This window comes from Brachyistius frenatus, unplaced genomic scaffold (assembly GCF_029030835.1).
Source record: "Brachyistius frenatus isolate BFR_SWC_R1_liver_20210118 unplaced genomic scaffold, ASM2903083v1 Contig_319, whole genome shotgun sequence".
Classification (NCBI taxonomy): domain Eukaryota; kingdom Metazoa; phylum Chordata; class Actinopteri; family Embiotocidae; genus Brachyistius; species Brachyistius frenatus.
Genome location: NW_027210918.1, coordinates 235380 through 260415, shown reverse-complemented (window position 1 = coordinate 260415; position 25036 = coordinate 235380). Strand labels below are relative to the sequence as shown.

The 25036-nt window shown below is 42.8% G+C and overlaps 1 protein-coding gene across 1 annotated transcript in view; it reads right to left on the bottom strand.

The window, feature by feature from the left end:
* myo10 (myosin X) overlaps positions 1-25036 on the bottom strand; it is a 100720-nt gene that overhangs the window by 47696 nt on the left and 27988 nt on the right. The window contains exons 2-4 of the mRNA XM_069723186.1: positions 24723-24821; positions 14515-14673; positions 237-424 (exon numbers count right to left, since the gene is read on the bottom strand). Of these exons, the coding sequence (XP_069579287.1) occupies positions 237-424; positions 14515-14673; positions 24723-24821 (446 nt within the window). The remainder of the gene's footprint in view (positions 1-236; positions 425-14514; positions 14674-24722; positions 24822-25036) is intronic.

The following is a 25036-nucleotide window of genomic DNA, read 5'->3' as shown; positions in this document are numbered from 1 at the left end:
AACTCTGACAAGGAACTTAAAGATAGGAAAGATGTGAAATCTCAAACTACAACAAATTACCCCAAACATCTACTGCGCCTGTGTGATTTTCACCCCCCCCCCCCTAGTGGCCAAAGAAAATACGACATACTTACAGCAGCTTTAATGGTTGTGCGAGTTTGATTAAACTAACAAAATATTCGAGCGACTCATACTAAACCCAAAATACGATGGAAAATTGCAACGTGACCCCGTACCTGATCAGGACACACTGGTTCTGCAGCCTCTTCCACAGCGAGCGGTAGCACTCGTTGGCGACGGCGAAGATGTGCGGGGTGATTTCACCGAGGTGGTGCCGGCTGTACTGCTCCACCGCCGGCCGGTCGTACATCCCGGGGAGCGGCTGGTAAGGGTTGACCGCCGCCAGGATGGAGCCAATGTACGTCTACGGATCAGGACAGAATACAAAAAAATAAAATGTTAGAAACCGTATGTGAGAACGGAATAATCAGTGAGTACGCTGCGTCACTTTTTTTTTTTTCTCGGAGTGAGGAAGTTTAACATTTGCAGGTCTTTTGATCCGCTCCGGTTTGCCCTATTAAAGTTTAGTGTATCCCCCCTACCGTCATCACCGAAAATATGAATGTACTCATAGAACTGCAGTTACGTCCAGTAACTACTATTTATTTGCTTGGTTCCTGTGCACCAGGCAACCCGTTCCACCCTGCCAAAGCTGCCTGCACAGGGAGAAACACTGATGTTACCGCATTACACAGTTGGTATAAACTCAAGACTTCCTGGTTCGATTTCAAATTAAAAGCCCTTTTAGCATTTGAATAGCTGGAAACCTTAAATTTCTAAAGAAGGCTTTTTTTTTTCTTCTGAAACATCTGCAGGAAAAGTTGTTGTGACTTTAGACAAGTAATCCAGGAGAACCGTAGAAAACGGCAATGTCCTCATTAAATGTCGTTTAATCGGAGAGCAGGAAATACAAAAAAACAGAAATTAATAAGAAACAGTATCGACTATTGTACGTAAACGTGCCACGGTAGGAACAATCGTTACACAGCTCTGGTACTAAAACAAATAGCACAACACAACTACAAAAAAAAAAGTCAGCAGAGCAATTGTGAATGTCAGCGACGCCCTACGAAGGAGGTAAACAAAATAAAAGTGACGCAATAGTTTCAAAATGTGCACCATTCTCATGTTAGCGATCAGAAAACACGACAAGTACGTAGGTGGTAAAAAAAAGTTATGCTTTCTTAAGCATGCTTTGAAAGCGGCAACTTTTGCAGTTGTTTAAAAAAAAAAAAAAAAAAAGGTCCCCGATGACAAGGCTGGTGCCTAATATCTGAACCCATGTGTCATTACTCGTCATTTAATCGGCGATGATCAGAGGCAAACATCTCCGCCGCCTGTCATCGCTCGGGTGGAAACGCACACTCGGGCCAAAAGGCTGCACATAATCCAATTTTCTTGGACAGAAGCACAAAGTCATAAAACCCCGATTAAAGCTCCCAGGAAGGTGGACAACAGCGAAACCTAACAAGCGGCCCGACACGTGACCTCAGTCAAACGCACAAAAATCTCCTTCACCGGCTCGGCAACTAATTCAACGCATTCGACCTTTTTTTTTTCTTTTTTTTTTTTTTTCAAAAACCGGCGTCAAGCTTTCAAAGTTCAAAAAACAAAACCAAACTTGCTGAAATAGAAGTTAGTAAAGCCAGAAGAAGTCTTGGCCGCGGCTTCCAAGTGCTGCGGCGGTGACTAATGGATAAATCTGTTTGGAAAAGAACATCAGCGTATTTTTCTGTGAGAAAACAGACGGTGATGTTTTCTACCGCCGGCCTACGTTTGAAGAGTTGTAAAAGGTTACGGCAGAATCCTCCGGGGTTTCTCACGCCGATCCTGTCGGTTGTACTCATCGTCACTGTAAAAACCCAGAGAAGGTCTGAAGTCGGTGAGAGGCATTAAAAGGTGCTTTTTTTTTTCACATCCACTTGAGCGTAAAAACAGCGACGCTGTCAAAGCCGGTGAATTCTGAAGAGGTGAAACTAAACAAGCTGAAAGACTTTTTTCCATTTCTCAGACATGCTTACATTCCAGGAGAAGTAGTGGAGAGTAAAAGGTCATCCACTGTTTGGAAAAGCTACTATTATAAGTTTTACCTCTCCAGCAACCCCCCCCCCCGTTTTTTTTTCTGTGCAAACTCCAAACTGACAAGTCCAAATTAAAATAGTCACTCCTTCTGAACCTACTAGATTACAGCTGTGACATTACAGTCGCCTGAGAAAAGTAATACTTGGGAGTTTATTATCAAAAAGTCGGAAAAAGTCGACGTACTCCAAGCGTACTAAAGAACAGAAGCAAAAACAAATTAAAAATATACTTCTTTAGAACAGCAATAACTGTATTTGGTCACTTGGAGGGAGCAAAAACAAGTTTTGAACACCTTAACCTCGTGTGTGTAAATAAATAAATGATCATTCGTTTTAGGTTGTGTTGACATGATGACTGAGTCAATATTCCCCCCTTTTTTTTTTTTTTGTTGCTCCGTTTTGGTCCCTACCAACTCCTGAAATATCGAACTATTTTGCTAAATGCTCCAAAACGTTCACTAGCTACTCTCTGACTTTTTATGTCCGCTGCATGGACTTCATATAAAAATGGACTCCAGGTTTGAAAAGTGAAGCCGCTGCGGAAGTGTCTCAAAATGCAATACCACCGAGGGCCACCAGGGGTGAGCTCCAAAAAAAAAACAACCTCTGACTCCAATTCAAAAAGCATCAACTTCTTTCATGAAATAAAAAGTTAATAAGTGTTAATAAGATATTAGGCCTAAAGAGAGCAATGTTTGGGGGGGGCGTGTCTGATTTGATTGACGTGCCTGGGGTGGAGTCAGATTTTCCAGTTTAGGGGGCGGGGCTTAATGTCCGCTGCGTCTCAGTTAGACCCACCCTGTGCTACTCCCCAGCTCATTTAAATATGAGGGCCAATTGAAAAAAGGTGCTGATGACTACTTACTCACAAAAGGTTATAGTTTCCCCTTTGCTACGAGCACGACACGGTGCTACTGACTGTTCCCGCGCAACAGGACCAGTTTTAGAACTTTTTGATTGTTCCCTGCTCACTTCTGCCTCCAAAAAAAAAAAAGAAAAAAAAAGATGGCGGCGAATAAAATACGATATAGACCAGTGAAGGAGGTTGCCTCCTGGTCTGAACATGGTCTATTCGCTACCATAGGAACCACGACCCTCCATGTCTAATGGTAATACTACATCTGTTAACGCTTGAGGTTATTACTGATGCTTCGCCCAACGGCCCAAGTTATACGGCGAATGTATATCAAGTTTTATTACATATTTACATTTAATGACCGGATTTAATGGCTGAAATACAGCTCAGTGTTTTCTAATGTTAATATTATTAACTGCTGTCTTGAGATTCATCATAATTGGTCTTTTGAAAATATTACATTTGGGAAGACGGAAGCTATTGTCTTCATTCCTGAGAAGTGTTTCCATTCAAGCTCTGGTTCTCACAGACATCAGTCTCCACGATGAAAACCAAAAGGCTAGGCAGCTGAAAGCCTGTCATATTATTCTTGGTATTCGTCCCCATACATCGGCATTGCCATTAACCTAATTATTGCTATTATGGTTTTGTAATTTGAGTTCTCCACTTCAGAACACAGTTTCACCTCAGGCATGGCGGGGTGTGTTAGAAAAGGAGCCGTTTAGCCTCTTCTTCTTTTTTTCTTCTTTTTTTTCTATATTTGCCAACAGAAATTTGGAAACTTTCTTCTTACTGACCTCAAAGAAGAAAAAATGAGTCTCCTGTTTTGAATTCATGGGCTTGTTTTAGCAAAGGGTTGCCCTTTGAAGCCAATATAATAAAACTTGAATACCACTTTGACTAACTGTATTATAGGAAATGAAACAATAATAAACAGCAAGAAAATGAAAACGAAAAAACAAACCAAAAAAAGCTCTGGTTTTGGTAAAGACAAATTATTTGTTTTAAAAACCAAGAAGAACAGAGAAAATGTTGGGAAGGTCGTTTTCATTTTTGTCAAGTGAGTGACAGAACAAAACGACAGCTCTGTTTGCTTTGAGATGTTGTCTCACGTCGGCGAGGCGCGATCGGACGGGATAAGAGGGGAGTCGAGTCGTTTGACTTGCAGACCACAAAATGTCCCGTTCTCTCCGTCTCTTTCCTCTCCTAATGTGTTTTTTCTCCTCCTCCTCCTCCTCCTTCTCCTCCAGGCAACACGACTCTCACAACCTTAATGTGTGGTTATGGGAACACTGCGCTCGGCCGTAATGAGATTTTCACTTTCAGGTCCAAGTTGTGACAAATGTTCTCAAAAAGCTCGTCTTTGTGTGTTTAAAGTTCAGGGAAAAAATGAGCGGAAGGGTTTCGGATTATTGGACCTTTTAGGGTTTAAAAAAAATAAAAATAAAAATATATATATACATGTATACTGGGAATTCAATCTAGAAATGATGTGAAACTAAAGCGTCGAGTCCTTTATTCATTCTGCTAACCGCTTTAATGATTGATCCAGTACGGTCTCCGATATAATATATGTAACATATAATATGTTTTATACGTTTGTAAATAGAATATTGTTGCATTTTGGATGGTTGGATAGAAGTACATGTTTTTTTCCTACTTCCAGCAACTCAACAATATGTCAATACTTTCTGACTCCACTACCTAGTTTTGTGGCTCTCCGTGTGAAGCTCGTTGCTTCCCGTCGACGAAATACACTTATTAAAAATCGGATCACAAATGTGTAGTTTAAAAAAAAAAAAAAAAGCATCAGTAATTTCCTAAAAGAAGTTTTTTTTTTATCCTCTAAATTCATGGCAGCAGATTACAACTGAACTCGGCTCCAATATAAGGCCGGTACTGATGTCCAGGTTCAACCGGCGGCGTATCGACGCTTTTGTTTCAGACTGCAGGCAAATCGGATTTGTTTCCCAAAGACTGTCTGCAGCGTCATTTGCAAGTAAACAGATCAGATTCGGTGCGTCCGGACATCGCCCAACCTATCTGCATGGGTTGCCGTGGTAACGATGTAACGCTGATGACGAGGCTTTTCACGTCACACAATGTCACGTTTTTTTCTTTTACTTTAAAAAAACCCGACCTCGACCTGTTAGAACCACGAAACCAATCCCTTCTAATCTAATAGCTTTCCTCTCTTCAAGCTCGTTCAGTGAGTTTACACTTTTGAACCTACCCCCCCCTCCCTCCCCATGTCTCATATCCTGAACAAACATCCTGTTTAGATAAGAAATGCGCCGAACTGCAGGAGCAGGATGTTCCCGAAACGCCACTTCACGCCGGCTTTCACAGACAATACGAGGTAAAAGTAGAAAAAAACAACCTAAAACCATCTGCTGAGGAGTCCTGTACGAACACCTTTTATCACCTGGCACTAATCTCCCGTTTGAAGGTCCTACAGGACTGACTGACTGACCTACAATCTGCCTGAATGCAAATACATTTGAATGGCAGTTGGCTGTGACGGCATTTACATGACAAATACTGGATCCAGACTATCCTGTCTGTGCAAATCAGCCCAGCAATGGGCGGGGGGGGGGGGGGGGGGTTGTCGGCTTATAAGATGCAAGACAGAAGTGCTAGACGCTCTCCGCGAGGCGCTTGCGTAGCGTCGTGTAATGTTTCGGCCAGTTTCTTTTGTTTTTACTTGACTTCTTGTGTACAGTGTGGCGAGAGTGTGGACTCCAGGTTTTTTTTACAAGGATTCAGGTGAAAACAAAGTTTAGGAGTTTTTTTTTAACAGGCTGACCTGCGTCCCCGTCCCCCCCTGTCCCTCCCCGCGTCCCCCCCATCCCTCCCCCCCCCACCCGAACCCGCTTCCCTTTGTAAAAAGAACAACAATCAGGGAAAGTTCACGTTTTGCTTCGGCAGCCGTCGTCTCGTCTGCGGGGTGAAGTTCACACGAGGCGCTGAGAGTTTAAAAGAAAGAAAAAAGAAAATGCCTTTTGGGCGAAGTCGTGCCGGGCCTTAACTCCATGAATTACAAGCATTTGGACTCAATTAAATCCCCCTGTTGGTCCGTCCTGGTAACAGTTTCCCCTCCCAGCAGCACCCTGGCTGTAAGCTAATTGGCTGTGACTCTCATCAGAAGACCCCTCCCTCCACCCTCCCTCCACCCTCCACCCTCCACCCCTTTCAACTGGCTGATGCGATTAACCACAGCTCCTCATCCTCCAAAGTGTGGTGTCAAACACCTCTGAGCAGTACCAAGAAATGTGATATCTATTTTTTACAGTTTTGTGTTTTTTTTCTTTCTCCTGTGGACACGTAGCCGAATTCAAAAACTAAATACTCTGTGTTGCGACATAACTTAACGTCTCTGCTTTCATTATAGTCTGGAAACCATCTTCACATTTAGGTTTGCTCAGCCGCTCAACCAATAAGTGACCGGTGGGCGTGGCTTAGTCAGGCGACGCTAAAGTAATTCCTCCGGTGGCGGCGATGGTGGAGTTTTGGTGCGTAGTAGGCAGCGTGTCGTGGTCAATACCAAACGGTTTGCGCCAATAGTTTCAAAAGTAAGCCGAGGTCTGCCAACAATTACAGACGATACTCAAGAAGCTATTGGCTGCAAGCTTTGGTTAAACTGACAGTTTTGACCATTATGAGCGTACGGATCAGAAGAGATCAAATGTTTGTACGAGAATTTCATTTGCTGACAGTTTCGTCCCGAATGTGCTGACTTTCTCTTTCGCTATATTGGCCCTATTTCTAACGGTGAATTCTCATTGAACACATTTCACTCCGTCAAAGGTTAAACTGAAAACATTCTTCAGCCAACAAATCTGTGTGTGGTGCGTCTGACACTCAAGATGATGAATATAAAAAAAAAAAAACGATACGGCATTGCGTATCTTGCTTTATAGCGCTTCTGACAAATGGTAAGATTTCCGGTCGGACCGACCTAAAGTGGATCTGCCGTTCTGGGACAGGTTAGCAGTTGGAAGCGACGGTGACTTTGCGCTTACGGAGAGGCGTCAGTCGCTGCTGACGGTGTAATCGTAGAGGAGGACGGAGGCACGCAGGCAGTCGGACTCGTCCAAAAAACACTAAGACCTCTCCGAGAGCGAGCCAGACAAATGCACCGAGAGGGGAAATGAAGACCAGATGGAAGAAAAAAAAACCCACATGAAGGATCAGAAGGGGGGGAGAAAGACTGACGGCAGGAAATGTAAGAGAGAGTGGTGTGGAGGGAGGTGGTGGTGGTGGGGGGGGGGGGGGTGTGCACTCCTGTTCCTAAATATTTGTTATACCTGGCGGGATAAAGCCATCTTGATCATTTATTTGTTTATTGACACGATGCAAGGTCAGTTTGGACAGGTGTGCCCGGCGTCATAAAACTGTCAACACATAAGAAAAATGTGGAAGGTTTTACTTCAACTGCTGAAATTAAAATGTATTAAAAATCGGTCTTGAGAGAGAGAGAGAGAGAGAGAGAGAGAGAGACTGCCACGTTCATACAAGAACACCATGTGGATGCAACGCTGGTTGGACTTTCTCAGCAAGCAAACAAACAGGCTAATTTAACATAATTAGACCGATTCATGTTTCCAAACCTTCGAAAATAGCGGTTTTGAATTAAGTCTTTTTATTTTTTTTTTGGTTTTTGTCAAAAGCCACATCTTAATGACAGCAGAAGAAAGTCATAGATCTGAACTACAATTTTTTTTTTTTTTTTTTTTTATAAATCCACTCGAGCGAGCCAAAGCCAATCTGTACACCCGATTCCAAACAAATATGTTTTTTTTATTTTTCCTGTCGGCAACATAACAAACTAACCTCTGCCAAAATGTAATTAGCAACCCCCCCCAAAAAATGCTAAAAAATACGGCGCATAAAATTTTGCATAAAACCGCCACGGTCCATTACGTCTGTCACATTCCACGAATTCAAGACTCCCCCTTTCCTCCCTCCCTCCCCGACGCTATTTCAGCATGTTTCGAAGCAAAAAAATGATCTACCACCTGTGGTCTAAATCTACCCTCACAGGAAATGACATCACAAAGAAAGTGTATATACGTGTGTGTGTGTGTATATATATGTATGTATAAATTAAAGGAAATGACATCAGAAGAGTGTGAAGCGTGGTTGGCTGCGAGACTGTTTTTTCACATCTGACAGTAATCAGGACGACAGCTTTGGCCGAAACCTCCAAGACTGTAAATTTATCTTCTACACAACTGCTTTTTCGGAAGGAGTAAAGTGGGTTTGTGTTTTTGTGTGTCCGAAGAGACATGTGTGTGTGTGTGTGTGTGTGTGTGTGTGTGTGTGTGTGTGTGTGTGTGTGTGTGTGTGTGTGTGTGTGTGCGTGTGCGTGTGGTTGATTTAATTCCAAAACCACCAGATATGTAAGTGTGGGAAAATAGTGACATGTAATCTATGTGAATGATAGTTGAAATGAAAAGTGTCATACGAGAGAGTCATTTTAAATTAAACTCTGTGAGACTTTACGCAAAGATTATTCGGTATGTTTTCAGATATTGACCCCCCCCCCAAAAAAAACAACAACAACAACAACAACAAAAAAAGCACCAGAATATATATCTACTGTAAATACACAGTTTTCCCATTAACTGCCTTGCTTGCGGGTGAAAAGAAAACAAACAAACGAGGTGATAAGAAGGTTAATCATTCATCCATTCATGGGGTCTGTGTTTTTTTTAGCAGCTGTCAGTGGGCAGTTTGTCCGCATTCCTCCGGGCCGATGCGTTCCTTCCCTCGGCGGTTACGGCGTCGCGGAGCTCGTGAAAGCGGAGAAGCAGCTGCCGGCTGCAGTCCGTCAGCGAGGCCGGCAGCTGACACGGCGACTTGTTCAAATAAGCCGAAGCCGAGGGACTCCGCCGCTTCCTGAAAACAAACCAGAGCTGCTTCGATCGGACCCGGAAGGACGGCTGAGCGGCGACTTGTAGATACGTATATAGATAGATAGATGTGATTTGTGTTCCTCGAGTGTTGTTAAACTTCTTCAAACCTGTTAATCTCCGCTTAATCTTATGAAAAGGAAAGTAATCAAGCTTACGAGCACGTTTTAGATTCCCGAGATTCTTGCGTTCATCGAGACTACGCATCGATTGCATCGGGATTGTGCGTTTCGCGTTTGTAAATAGTGAAGTGAAGCTGAACCGTCAGGCCCGACCGGATCGCGGCAGCTTCACATGAATCAGTTGTGCTAGCTGGTTAAAAAGAGGGTTCAGAGCGCGCCTCAACCGCCACGTCTCAACCGGTAATTCTGTGTGTCGTGTTTACAAAAAGCCCGGCGCTCTGTGAAGTTTGCGAGATTTGCATCACTGAACAACTACAAACCTGACCGTGGTGACCTTCAACGAATAGAGAGATCTGGAGGGTTCAAGAACCAGGAATAAGGAGCGAGAGAGAAGAAGCGAGAGCGACGCTTTACCGTCAATAAATCGAGGTTATGTAAATCAAATTGAATTGAGGTTACATCTCTAATCAGGTCATTCAGAAATAATAATAATAAAAAAAAAAAATACGCATGCAAAAGTACCAGATAGACCAGAGGTTACAAAAATATGAATCTCAAAAAGCTGTAGTAGGTTCCTCGTAGTCATTTGTAGCCTTACTGAGCTTCTCTTAAAAAGTAATCTGGTGTTTTTTGCTCCCAAATTTCACCGCTGGTGTGACCGGTGCACTGAAGCAAACTTTCAAGCCTGGTGGTCTGAAAAAAACCACCTCTTTTTAAGCTTCTAAAAAAAAAAAAAAAAAAGTGTATTTGTGCAAATAATGAGGAGAGTAGAAGATATTCTTTGTATGTATTTAACATATGAGACGTTAAAAAAAAAAAAAAGTCCCTGCTTGGAATGGAATGAGGAGTTCTTGATTTAACGGACCCCCTGCTGGGAACAAGGGGTGTTGACACTGAAAGACAGACAGGGTTTGTGTGTGTGTGTGTGTGTGTGTGTGTGTGTGTGTGTGTGTGTGTGTGTGTGTGTGTGTGTGTGTGTGTGTGTGTGTGTGTGTGTGTGGAAAGAGAGATGAGGGGGAGTTTACAGGAGATTATTGATGGGATGGAGGGCAAACGAAAAAAGAACAGCATGTGATAGAAAAATGAGAGAACATGTATGTCAGAGTGTATGAAAGAGAGACGGGTGGAGGGGGAGTCAAAGATTCCTGAGTGAGAGAGTAAAAAAAATAAAAAATGGTGTGTGTGTGTGTGTGTGTGTGTGTGTGTGTGTGTGTGTGTGTGTGTGTGTGTGTGTGTGTGTGTGTGTGTGTGCTTCCACTGGAATCTGCAGAGGAGCCGAGTGAGGCCACCAGTCGACAGCACAGCTGGTTACAATCACAGTGGCTAAAGACTGTACACACACACACACACACACACACACACACACACACACACACACACACACACACACACACACACACACACACACACACACACACACACACACACACACACAGTCTGACAGCCTCCGGGCTAAATTCCCTGTTAAACTATGAACAATAACGCTAACAATAAAGCCAAGTAGCTGTTGAAACTCAAAGAAAAGGAGTTTTTTTTTGCATCGTGTGCGGTTTTTAATTGTAAAAACTAAACCGCTACTCATGGAGATTCTCAACTTAATAAAGATTTATGCCAAAAACTGCCAGAAATGTATTAATAAACTCGTCCGTTCCTCGTTTCATTTCAAAAGGTATTTCTATTTCATTACCATCGTCGTCGTCGTCATTATGAGACAGGTGTCGAGTCCATCAGGTCTGGAATTTACTCCGTTTGTGCTCATTAATTTTTCTCATTTAAATTCTTTCCGAAATCCACAGGGGTGCTTTGAGGAATTTGGGGCGCCCCCTTACAGGTTATGACACGGGGCCCCCTCGCTCTGACGCCTCTGACTTCACGCATTAGAGCGTCACCTCACCTTTCGCTGCCCCTTTTTTTTCACCGCGGGACCTTTTCCGGGAACGCAAAGTCGAGAACTTCACCTGCATGTCGCCTGCAGAGTTTACCGGGGACATTTGGCTGAAAAGGACCTTTTGAAAAGTAGAAACTGCGCATATCGGCTCCCATCAGGGGCACGCACGCCTTCTCATACTTCTACATGCAAGTAGAGGAAGTCACTTCGACCTGAGCATGACTGCAGAAGACTGTCTTCTTGACTTTATTCTGTTTCTGACTGCAATGGCATTAAAATAAAAAACATGTGACGTGACACATTTCTAGAAGGACTCGCTCGTCAACTCTGGCGTCAGGACAAACAGCCACGCTTCATCACGGACAGAGAAGAAACATGACCAACTCCAGACTGTGAAAGCATTCAGCGGTCCGCGTGCAGCAACTGGATGAGGCATTAAAGCGCTGATTTACATTGTGCCTTAAATCCAGACCTCTAAACTGTTTCTCCATACACACGACTGAATTATAACCCAGTCATTTAAGTATTGGTAGTAGCTGTGTTAGTAGATATGGTGGCAGTAAAAATGTTAGTAGTAGTTTTCGCAACGGCAGCAATTTTTATAGTGTAAAAAGTGACTTTTTTTTATAGTCGCCATCTAGCATTTATAAGCAGTAAACTACCATTTAATATAAATGTTCTAACATACTTTGACGTAGTTGTACGTGCCTGTAACTTTTGGATTCATTAATCTCAGCTGGGACTTTCTGAACCATCATTTAAACTAAACTTTTGCACCGTTTCCCATCCGATCCCTGATGTATCAGCGACTGGCCGCTGGCTCTCTGGCTTCAGCGCCGTGTTTACAGCCCTTCCTCTTCTGGGTTTTACCGCGACCCACTCCACTAAAACCTCGCCGCCTAATTTTCTCTCTTTGCAGCTCCCGGCTGAGAAAGACACACACACAAAAAAAACAAACCAACTAAGAAATACCAAAAAAAAAAAAAAAAAAAAAAAAAAGCAGCTCCGTCGGGGTGGAGATCGGGCAGCCGCGATGAACTGATTGGATAATTTCGACCATACGGGAGCATTCAGATGTGATTAAAGTAACGAGATGGCATTTGTCAAAGGTTACCGCGGCGAGCACAAGGAGGCCTTTGTCGCCGGCTTGTTTTGCTGGAGAACGTTTGCTGGGTCGGGTCGGTTCATTAATCCATTAGTAACACAAGGAGAGGCGGAGGGCTATTTGTCCCACATATTCCTTTGTTGCTGTTTTTGTTTTCATCTGCGGAATAAAGTTTGCTGTCTCTACAGCAACAGAGCTGCTTTGTTTGCTAATTAGCCGGCTGCGTAGAAAGCAGGACAGTGTGGGATTAATCACCTTCCACTTCATTAGTGCAACAATTCCTGTACGAGAACATAATACAGCCTTCATAGATTCATTTCTAGTGTGTCTACACCTTAAGACACTTCAGTATTCACCCACCTGCACAAGTACTCTATTAAATTCATGTAGATAAAGGAAATTCTTTGAGAAATAAGCCGCCTCAGGAAAACGTAATGAAGTGTTACGTGTTACATTTATAAGAGCAGGACAATTTTTTTTTTTTTAAATAAAATAGCAGTATATAAAGCGACCTTTGCCATTGGTCAGGACCACAAAAGCTCAAAATAGAGATCTGATGCAAAAGATTGAAATGTGTTCTGTTTCTATGGAGTGAAGAAGCAACAGGCTGTTTTAAGAACAAAGGAAAATGGGAGATTTGGAGAAGCTATGAAAACCAAAGGGCTAAAGGCCTTGGCCAGGTCTGAAAACCTTCTTTCTAACACGTCAGTGACCCTGAACATAAACCTGTAAAGGACAGATAAAAACAGTCCTTGAGCAGACTAGTCAAAGCTCAGACTTCGAATCCAACTGAATTTGTTATTTTTAAACGACCTAATTTATCTCATTACAGGCAGTTTAGGAGGGAATGTGAGAACATTTCTGGATTTGCTTTTAGGGCACTGATGTGTGTCTTTGTAGGGAAATAGGAGACGACCGATGCGTGGGTTTACATATAGCACAAAGGAAGCAGGTGTTTGTTAACTTGATTGTTGATAAGAGGAACGCAAATGACGGTTATTTTTTTATGATCAGTTAATCCGTCGGTCGTTTTCTTGATTTATGGATTTAGCTGTTTGGTCTTTTCCTCCGAGTGTTTCCTGAAGCTGAAGGTGCAGCACTAAACATGCCTTTGTTTTTTTTCTGATCAATAGTTGACAACGCGAAAATATTCAGTTTATTATCGCAGGAAGACTAAAGGAACCAGAAAGTACTCACATGTAAGAAATTGGACACTTAATTTTGTTAATTGACCAAAAAAAGACTAAAAACAATTATTCAATTATCAAAAAAGTTGGAAAATCATTTTCCGTTCATCAAGTAATTGATTAATCGACTAATTGTTGCAGTTCTAGCTGATAGTCAAGGAACTATTGTGATTTGTAGTTTTAGGTTCAGGTCATATTTTCAGATGTTTTTTGACTCTAAGAAATAATCAAATCTACTATTGTTTTTTTTTCTGAACATGTTTTTGGGGATGTAAACAAAGTGAATGACGCCATTTACAGACAATCAGCATCCAACCTTAGTAAATTTGAGCGAATCGACAAATTAAAAAAGAGGCAGATCCAAATTTCTAAATACTACACCGACTATAATCCAAATGAACGGATGAAAAGTAGAATCAACACCAAAACTGCGTTTTAGAGGATTGTATTCAAATCTGTTAAATTCATTTTGAGGTGAAAAAGAGTCAATAAAAAGATTTAAAAAAAAATTAAAAAAAAAAGTTCTATCTGAGTAGAAACTACAAAAAAAGACAAAACCAGAAGCCCGGCGAGGTTTTTATCTTCTTAAATCAGTCGTGAATAACCTGCTCCGTCTGTGCATGTGTTTCCAGTATGTACGTATCTGAACTCCGAACAGTTAAACGCACCTTTCCAGAAGTTTCACACGTGCAAGGCACGCTAGTGAACCTCAAGATTCACCGCAAGCCGTTTGTAATAAATCAGAAACCCCCCCTCAAAAAAAGCCTCAACTTCTTTTGACGGGATACCCACAGGGAACAGATATTTTTTATCTTCAGATATATTTTTTTTACAGATCAGATTGTTCGGATTTTCCCTTTTGGGATCAGCTCCAGATCGACGGGATCTCTTTCACATCCCTCCTGCTCGCCGTCCGACCGGTCCGTCTCCTTCGCTTATCTGTCGGCGTCGAGACGGTCATCGCCGCCGTTACGTAACGATTGAGCAGATTGGTGGGAGATTCCTGCACCAGAGCGGTTTAAATGAAGGCAGCGCGCCCCGACAAACCCAGATGCCGACGCAGACGCGTAGCGCAGAGAGAAGCAAGTTGTTGTTTTTTTTCTCCTTTCACACCTCGGCTTATCTCTGCGAGCGCTTATCCCGACCTCGAAGGTGGAAATCAAACGTCAAGAGTTTAGCGATCCGTTTTACGCCATTCACACCGAGACACCTTCTTTAAACTCCCGACGCCGTTGCGGGAAAACGTCTTCGAGTCGGCGTTAAAAGTCGTCAAATTATAGCTCGAACGGGGGAAACTCACGTAGATGTGTCTCTGCTGGTAACGCAGGAAGAGGTTGTGCATGATGGCGCCGTCGTGGAGGTCCTCGAGGGACGCCATGTCCTCCACCCCTTGGACGCTGCTGCGGTGCATGGGCTGCACTTTCTGCCTGGTGAGCGCGTTCTGCTTGTAGGTGTAAACCTGGATCAGGAAAACAGAAAAAAGAAATAGTGTTAGATGTGAGCCGGGGTGAAATACGACAACGCGAATCCCACGCGGATACGCTGAAAAGAAGTTTAGAATTTACCTAAAATCACCCGAATTATATTTCTTTCTATTTTTTTAAGTTCAAATTTCCTTCCCAACTTCAGCAGTGATATTTCCACCAAGAGGCACCTTTTTTTTATTTATTTATTTTTTTTATTCACTATCCGGAGGCCAGATGTTGGACGTCGGCGCTGCCAGGTCGCTACCACAAGTTCCGCGTGTTTATTTTTAGACTTTCTCTCACGCTTTTTTCTCGCTTTATGAACGAGCGAGTCGAGTCCAGAGCAAACGCCGAGGCCGGACCGAGAGCTGGGACGTCCAAAAAAAAAACAACCCCGAGACAAATTAAATAAAGAAATTCCAAGATACAACACATTCTTTAAAATTCAACTCATTAAAGTACCAGGATTAATTTGCCACGGCGACTTCGCCGTCACATTATCAGCGGGACAAACTGCAATGATTGAATTCCAAGAAGACATAGCAAACATATTTTCATGTCGCACTAATGACGATACGTAACAGAAAACAGCTGGCAATAGAAAACTGAACCACAACAGGAAATGTTCCTAAAAACAAAATGTAAGTTTTTAACGTTGTTGTTTTTGTTTTTGTTTTAAATTGATACGTTGGATGTTAAAAATGATCCCCCCCCCAAAAAAAATCTGCTTTTTGAAACTAGATATGAAGAGTGGGTAGAAGTTTGAAGTGTTTTTTTGTTGTTGTTGTTGTTGTGATTTACTTGCGAGGTAGTAGAACTTTGACATGAATCATGATCTGTTGATGCTGGTCAAACAGTAATAATCCTTCCTGACGAGACTTCATCTGACGTTACCAGAGGGGTATGAAGCGTAGAGGGGAAGCCTGGCGGATCGAGAAGACGGTCCAAAGAAAGTCTTCCGACGGGTAGAATACAATCGGGTTTCCTCATCTTTTATTATGTTTAAATCGACACGCTGTCTTCCAAAACGACATTTATAGCCACGAAGCTAGTTAGCATCAGCACGTGAACAAAGTGAACCGAAGAGTAGTTTGTTTGTTTGTTTGTTTGTTTTTTGTTTGAAATGTGGCGGCAAGTCACTGGTTTCCCGCTCAAAGTGAAACGTCTATCGACCGTAAGCAACAACGACATCAACCCTTCCGGCCCGAGACGAGCAACGTCCTTCAAAATAAAAGCTAAATAAATGCTGATAAACGCAGAGTTTACCTGTCAATCATCCTTAAAAAAAAGTACTATCTTCCCTTCGAAAGGGGGTTTTCAGGACATAAGGGGAAAAGACAAGAAAATAAAGAAAGAAAAAAAGAAAAGAAACATAGACGGATAGAGGGAATGAAGGAAGGACGTTTGATAACATCTGTAAATCACGGTATAATTGAGAAGAAAAAAAATAACCTATGTTTTTCAGATTTTCTTTTTTGTACGTCTCCAGCAAAAAGTCCAATATTTTGCCTTTAAATGTAAAACGCTGAAGCAGAAACCCTCCGAATGAAGTGTACCTGTACCTAACACGAACGTGTGCCTTCCTCTTCTGGTTTGAAAACCAACACCGCACAACTTATCTTACACGTCACCTTCCACAGAGGCGACATACGGCGGATAGAGATGGTAAATTTGAGCTTTGGGCTCGTAGAACACAAGTCGGAGGCTGGATAAAGGTTTTCGGTGGACAGCTGCTTATCATCCGAGTCCGAGTACAAAGCTGAACAGTTTTTTCTTCCTCTGGATGCGACTTCATCACTTTTACATTTTGAAAAAGCTTCTTTTCTGGTATTTTAAGGGTGTTTTTAAGAGGGGTGGGGGAGGGGGGAGGGGAGGGACTTTTCCTGTACAGAATATTTGGCCTTGTAGCTTCTGCTGAGGTCAAACTGAAGACAAAACATTTTACAGACGTCATAATTTGAACGTCAGTATCAACTAGAGGAGATAGTTTGTCTTATAAAAATGCGTCAAATGGTTAAAAGGAGACATAAGAACATGCTGACGAGAGATTCTCTGGTTTAAGGTTAAAAAAAAAAAAAAAAAAAAAAAAGTTAAAAATGCATCTGTTTATTCAAACTAATCATTAGTCCGACAGATGCAGGCAGGTTTTTCTTCGAAATCTTGAAAATATTCACCCTGGAACCTGGTTTCTACAGTCACTCAATAAAGTCGGCTCAGCGGCCACTTCTCCGTCCACGGGACGGCCCACTCGTGAAGAGGTAAAAAAAACCCAACCAAAAAAACAACAACAAAAAGAACACCAGTGAGGTTAATTTGAAGCAGACCTCAAATTATCAGTGCTCTGCAGGAGGTCTGAAGCCTGCAGGATCGGTGTGGGTGGGGTGGAGTGGGAGGGGGGGGGGGGGGGGGGGTCTACTCAAAAATAATGATCCGTCACTGCAGGGAGGTAACACCGACGGTGTTTTCTTCATTGTCCGACTCCCTTTCGACCACCGGAGTCGTAGCAGCTGTTATTACTTCTGTCAAAGAGGCTATGTTTTTGGTGCAGTTTGTTTGTTTGTTTGTGTGTCTGCCAAAAAAACAACAACAACAAAAAAAAAAACGACCGGCCCGATCTCGATGAAACTTGGCGGAAGGGTGCGGCACGAGCCGAGGCACAACCCATTCCATTTTTGAGCCGATCCGAATAACGTGGGGCCGATCCACGACTCCCATTTTTCGGGTCGGCCCGACGAAATGACATCAAATTCAAGCGATGGTCGTCATAGTGATAAAACACGGGGTATAGAAATTAGATGACTCCAAATCCATCGCAAATTCCAGTACCAGTAATCCTCTGGGACACACATGCACTCGCTCAAACGTCAATCAAAGAGCAGTCGTTATACTACAATATGATTGTAACATCACCACATGTGATGCATATCAGAAAAGAGAGTTTAACTGCTGTGAATGTTTCAGTGATGGATTACACCACCAGAATTGATCCAAGTTAAACCACCAAACCGGGTGCTGCCATTCCACAGTATTCCCAGATATTTCAGTAGTTTCTCATCTTTGTTTTTAACCGTTGAACGTGCAACAACATCAACTCGTGAACCCTTATCGCAAGTTGTATAAACTCAGTTATTCTGGGAGTATGGAGCTTCATGGCATGAGGTGTCATGGTTTGCTATCATAGCATCATTTTGGACCACAAAAATAAAAATAAAAAACCTTTACACTATCTGCTAAGCTCTTAACAGCAAGCAGTGACCGTTAGAAAGAAGCCGGTGAACAAAGGTGAACACGTAGCAGCTAAAAAGCCAGATATTCTCTTTTGGAAGGTGGTGGAGACAAAAACCCGAGCAAAAAAAACCCAGTGAATGTTGGACTTACATTTATCAGGTGGACAAAAACAAAACTCCAAGTTTCTGAGGAAAGATAATGTTGGAACTTACATTATAGAAAAAGTGGGGAAGTTTACTGGGTGAGCGCAACTCTTTCTTTCTTTGGTTGAATCAGTAGACCGGAAAAATCTGAGATTCAGAAGAGTGTAGAGACGACAAGCCATAAAGGAAAATTATGTAACTTTTGGTTTTGGTTTTCTGGCCCCGTTTGTGATGCTTCTTTCTTCTGTTGTGTGTAATTGACAATCTGGTTTCCACATGAAATATTCTGACCAATCATAAAAACAAAACGGTTTAGTGATCGTCCAGCTAAATTAATGCGCGCACACACACACACACACACACACACACACACACACACACACACACACACACACACACACACACACACACACACACACACACACACACACACACACACACACACAGAGACTGAGTCTGTAGCTGCCTGGTGACCCGCTGTGGTTGAGCGGCTCAAGGGCAAGTCCCCCCCCCCCCCCCGAAGAAAGCCAGTCTCTGTCTGAGGAGTCAATCACATCTGAACCCCCCCCCCCCCCCACACACACATACACATTAACACCCAGAATGCCCTGCAGCATCCTGTCAGGCTTCATTTTTCACATTCCTGACTAAGTGACTCTTTTTTTTTTTTTTGGGGGGGGGGGGGGGGCGTTATCAACGACGTGTTCACAAACCCGACATCCCGATCTGACGGGTGTTATTACTGCTGCAGGCTGTCCAGGTGATAACGACAGCATTTAAACCAGAATATTGTTTTAAAAGTTAAACTGAATTAAAAAAAAAAAAGAGGGTTTATGTCTAAGAGCATCTTCATCCATCACGACAAAACTTTGCAACAATTTCAGCGAACATAATGGAAGTGTTTCCGGAGGACGCTTAAAAGTGGTGCACGTCTGAAAAATAAACAAAAAAAACCTCAAATCTTCACTTGTCACTGTTCTCAGGAAACACTTCTGTTGTGTTGACTGCAACTTTTCTGTGTTGAGAGTATTTGCAGCGCATTTTCTAAAAGCTGTGGGTGTGTTGCTAAAGTTAAAAAGATGTTTGTTTTTTTATTTTTAAAACATTTTTTACATTGGAGTGTTTTGACATCTCAGGGATGCCGTACATTCAACTCACCTTCAGCTCTTCCTGCTTTTCAATTTCAATACTTTCTAATGAGAAAAAAACTCAAAAAAAAAAAAAAAGCTCATTTGGAATTTTCATGTTTAAAAAAAAGTAAAGCCGACTTATCAAAGCATTTAGGAAATGTTTTTATTGACTATATTTGAAACCTGACGACTGTCTGTTTTTTTTTTTTTTGCCTGTGTAAGATTAACACACTTTTACAGTTCTGTTTAGCAGCTCAAAGCACTTTGTGAATGTTAAAGGACGAGTCTGTCATTTTTGGGGGGAAACTTGTTTACTTTCTTTTTTTTGCCCCGAGTTAGATGAGAAGATTTTAATATCACCCTCACAACTGTACGGTTATTATCAACCTAACAAACATGTGGGCAGCGAGAGGAGGAACCGTCTTCTGCAACGAGGCCCAAACCCGTAAAAAAACGACCTCTTATCGCGGATGCTTTTTCATCGTTTTAGTCGTGGACAGAATCACAGCTTCGTCCCGTGAGGTCGTCAGCGTAGCGCAGATTGTCCTCCGACTTTTGACCTAATTAAGGTTTCTAATCGGTCCAGTTGTCTTTGTGGAGGTGAAGAGGGTCCTCGACAAAACAAGAAGCCCGGGCGCTAAGCCTATAGCGACGGGAGTAAATCTCTGTCAAACAAAACCATTAGACAGCATCACTGTCGACGAGGAGGAGGAGGAGGAGGAGGAAGAGGTGTGTGTGTGTGTGTGGGGGGGGGGGGGTACTCTCGGATCAACGGGCTCTGTTCCTGGATCAGTTGGGATAAACTCTGTTGTTCTTACTTATATGGATCAGGAAAATGAATTCACATTTACGTTCAGGCAATTAGAGAGAAACTCCAAATTTAGCGACAGAAGTTTTTTTTTACCATGAAACCGTCCATCATTGATATTTCCTGATGATTAAATATGTTGTGAATTAACGGATTGTTTTATTATGAAGGAAAGCTCACTTCATCAGTGTATCAGCAAGCAGACGATTTTGAAGGTGTTTATTTTTGAAGATTTTTTTTCCCTTAAACTTAATTGGTCCGTAATTGTATATTCTTGAAGTGTATATATTATTGTTTCATGTATTACACTATAAATACACTATAAAAAAACAAAAAAAACACCTGAATATCGTAACACTCAAGTGTTTTCTTACACCTTTCAACAAATTGAGTTTCTTCATGTTTTTTTCTGCTTTCTTTATTTTTTGCTTGGGTTTAAACCTGAAATTCAAATTCCACAGATTTTAAACTCCAAAGTTTGTTTACGGGTTTAAAAGGTTTGACTGAATTTGGGACAACACATTAAACAAAAAAAATATTTTGTGTCTGCAGAGGAAGTCAAATACAATAATAATAAAAAAAATGTCCCTAAGCGATATAACTTGAATTGTTTGGCGCTGAAGGCTGCAGGTGTGAAGATTTGGGGGGTGTGGAGTTGGAAAGACCTTGACCTTACTTGACCTTTAACCTCTCCCTCATCTGGATTAGAGAGCTGTAGTTTAAAGGGTCAGAGGTGCGTCGCGGGGCTGCTGGCGCTACGCGTCCGAATCTCCCGAGTTGTCGCCGAGCTGCGTTCGTTTCGACTCTCGCGGACTTCGACGGCGCTGAAACCTTAAAATCGCGGCCTGAAGCCTCGTCAGGTGCGTCGGCGGCAGAGAACCGGATCGCTTCAATAACGTCTCGTAATCGGTCCGACTTTCACGGCCCGTCATCGGCCTGTCAGGGGAGGAAGAGTGAAACTCTTCATGTGTGTCGTTAGGAGAGAAAACTGAGCCCCGTAGGACCCCCCTCCCTCACCCCCCGCCTCCCCCCGCTGTCTCTCTGAAACAGGTAACCTTCCACTCGCCTCCAGCTTCACTGCCCCCCCCCCCCCGTCCATCATCATCATCATCAAAAGCAGCAGCTGCTCTTTGAATCACCATTCATCTCCGGCTGCATTGTCCTGCCGTCAACGTGAGGAGGAGGAGGAGGCCGTCTGCGCCGTCGAGAAAACACTGAAACCCGAGCAAGGCTACGAGAAACCCGCCGACCTCCGACAGAAAACACGCTTACACCTTTATCTCGTCTTTTCTGGAGAGATTAAAAAAAAAAAAAAAAAGAAAATTGAATATGGAAGTTTAACCTCTGTGTCATTAATATCGTCCAGGAATATTCTCAGCAGATTTCGCAACTAGATTCCACTTAATTCTGACACTCAACACACTTCCTGCGTCAGAGTTTCAAATTAAAAGCCCCTCAGGGAGGAAGAGGATATTCTGAAACATCTGCAGTCACTTTTACGTTTCTTTTACAGTAAATGAACATGAAATAAACTTGTTAAGAGTCCAAAATTATTACCAGGACTTGATCATTTTGCTGAATCATCAAATTTCGCAGTAAAATGCGACAACTATGGTCTCCTGTAAGCGACGGAGAAACTCTGCAGATGTCGAGGTGAAGATGACCGCTGTCGCGAAGACAAAACAGGGCAGGTAGAGGAAGTGTTAAAAGTCTCGTAGTATTCTTTCCTCACGAAAGAACAACATCTACTCTGAAGCCCGAACAGGTGACGAACATCTCCGGTAACGCCCGGCAGACAGCTGCCACACACACACACACACACACACACACACACACACACACACACACACACACACACACACACACACACACACACACACACACACACACCTATGCATATTAATCAGCCACACACACACACACACACAAACTAACAGGAAACACAATTCCACACGTGACCAGAAACAAACGCTTATTTGTCCGAGTTCAACTCCCACTGAGGAGTTCAATGTCTTGCTCAAAGGCACGCGCGACATAAAGCAGCCATCTCACGGCGTTGGACCTGCTCCTCCTTCTGTTCGACACTCCGCCACCCAGTTTGTGAGACTGATTTAAAGTCACTGTTAATACAGTTGAAGCTCTTGAGCAGATTGAGTGTCTCAGTCTCGTGATGACTTTATTTCTCGCCGCTGAGCTGAGCAAATTAAAACCTAAAAAAAAAAAACTACGATCCTTAATGCTGTTTAGAGAGTTATTTACAGCAGCTGTAAAAAAAAAAAAGAAAGAAAGAAAAGAAAGATGTGAACTTAATGAGGATGTTATTAAACCGAGAGCAGAAGAGAAACGTGGAGAGGAGAAATGTTAAGAGAGAAAAAGCCAAAGAAATAGAGACAAAAAAAAAGCAAGAGGATGAGTAAGAAGAAGAGGTTAAAAAGAGAGAAAAAAAGAAATTAATAGTGAAGAGAAGACAGAAAACTGAGACACTAGAGGGAAACTTAACAGACAAAAAAAGACCAAAAGAAAATAGACAAAAGACAAAAAGAGGACGAACACAACAGACAGAAGAGAAGAGGAAAACTATTTCACGGGATACAAAAAGAGAAACTGGCCGAGACTGAAAGATGAAAACAAAAAAAGGAGACAAAAGAGAAGAAACAACGTGTCCGACGTCAAACTTACTTCCTCTGGTGACAAAGCATCCATTAATTATTAACCTGTGGATGTACCGTCTGCTCGGCGACAAGCCGAAGCTGTGGTAGACTGAGGATCCGCTAGCTTTACCTGCCACAGTTTGCAACGCACTTTTATCTTTATTTCTTTTTAAACAGTTACACACGGAAACTTTTTGGCGTCTGTAGTCGTCATTGCGTGTTTCTGCTGTTTGTACTGTAGCAACTAATCTCTCAGCGCCACACACCTTTTTTACGGGAGCCCGGTGGTGACGTGTTATTTTTCTTATTTTTTTGTGTGCTTATAATCGGTTGGCAAACAGCTTTTAGGTGCATTACCGCCACCTACTGGTGGTAGGCAGTAATGCATTACTGCCAGGCGGTGATAAAAAAAAAAATGGAAAACATATTTTTTAAGACGAGAAGATAGACGCCTATACGATTCAACTGTCATGATTTGAGGACTATTGAAAATGAAAAAATATCCTGACAGCTCCAGTGTTTTTGCTAGATCCAAAATGTCTAAAAGTAAAATAATTTAACTGCTAGGTGTAAATTGAGGCAGACCAACCAATGACATCATCACCCGTCCTCGAGCCGAGACTTCAGTCTGCGGTGGGGAGGCTCATTAGCTTCGGTGGCCGAGTCTCTGGAGTGAGAACGGAGCCAGGAGATAAGAATGCCTTAATCTGTCGCTAAATCTTCAGGACAATACGTTGGCACGACATGACCCTAAATCCCTCAGCGCTCACATTTACAGGCCGTCCTCTGGTAGTGACCCTCTGCTACTCGCCGGCTACGCGGGAAGTCTTTGTTAAAGCTGTCAGCACAGGAGGGTCGTGGAGGGTAAATCCAACCCCAAACTACTCACACCGGTTATTGTCCGCTGGCCTGATTTTCAAGGCCGAGGTTTAAAAGAGGAGGCCGTTAAAGTCAATGGACGAATTTGTAGATATTAAAACAGTCCTAAGGACAAAAAAAAGAAGTAAATGATTACAGATAGATATCGAAATAAAAGGCCAAAACGTATCCGTAAAAGATCAGACAGGTCCATTTGAACTCAGCATTCGCCTTTTAAATTTGACTCCGATGTTTCTGCTGCTGGTTATGCAAAAAAAAAAAAAGTTTTCTCCCAGCAATCCAGCGGGAAGCTTTTATTTTGAAGCAGCTCTAGGAAGTCAAGGGCTCGTGTCACGGGTGCATTGCCAACGGTGCCACAAGAGAATAAAATCCGTCGACACAACAAGACGCCGACGGCACAAACGGGAGCTGCGGTCAACAGCTGCCGAGACAACGACGTTCCGTTAAAAGCTGCATCCTAAAACTAAAACTCGTTCATCTTCTTCCCTCCATGTGAATCCTATTAATACTCCTGCACTCCCATTCTCCAGAACTACAACAATACGAGGAAAAACGCCGCGCGTCAAATCCAAACCTCGAAATCTGCCGCGACGGATTCGTTCAAGTTAATTCTTAATAACTGCAATACCTACGTGAAAGCCCACAGTGACCTCGGCTTCCACGTGCCCTTCAAACCTCCTCTGGAGCCGCTGTTTTGACAACACGCGGATCAAAGACGTAGCGCAGAAGCATATGGGGTTTAGGGGATTATCGCATCTTGAGCTGATCCCAAATTATGCGCAGATCTCTTTAAGCCTTTGCTCTCTTGTCGGTGTCGGAACGAGTGTGGGAACGATGGGGAAGGATGGGGAACATTCCCCGCCCCTCCTCCCCCCGTCGGGACAACAAACAGTCCACCTGGAAGGGGGTCAATATTCAATCTAGAACCGAAGTGGAGGAACCAAACGGTGGACTGAAAGGTGCTTTTAATAACGCATTCACTTTTTGTTCCACATGCAAAGCGCTGCGAGCGTTACGCAAATTAGACCAACGACCAAAAAAAAAAGAAAAAGCAATCACGTGGTTTGGGAAGAGTTTGGTGCACCGCAGTCGTTGTCTTGTGAATTGTGGTTGTTTTTCTGCTTTTGTGAGTTCCTATCAGCAAAAAAAGGAAGGCAGTCTGAACATTAGCCGTCAGGAAACGGAACAAGACGGACTTCTTACCTGGCCGTAGTCCGTGGCGAAGACGACGACACCTCCAGAGCAGGAGGACACGGTGCTGGGAAGGTACTGCTCATCCTCCCGTAACCACACCCGCTCACCCTGCGCAGAAAAACAAAAACGGTCCGAGGGGTTAAACGAGGCCGAAGACTCAAAAAGGGCTGAAATAAAAAAAAGGATTTAAAGGATTTCAATTTGCTCATTTGCAGATCAAAAGACGTCTTTATCGATCTTGAAATATATTGTAAACAACACTGAAACTTTCGGCCACATAACAGCAAGATGACCTGCAACTCAAATGAGCATGATTTACCATT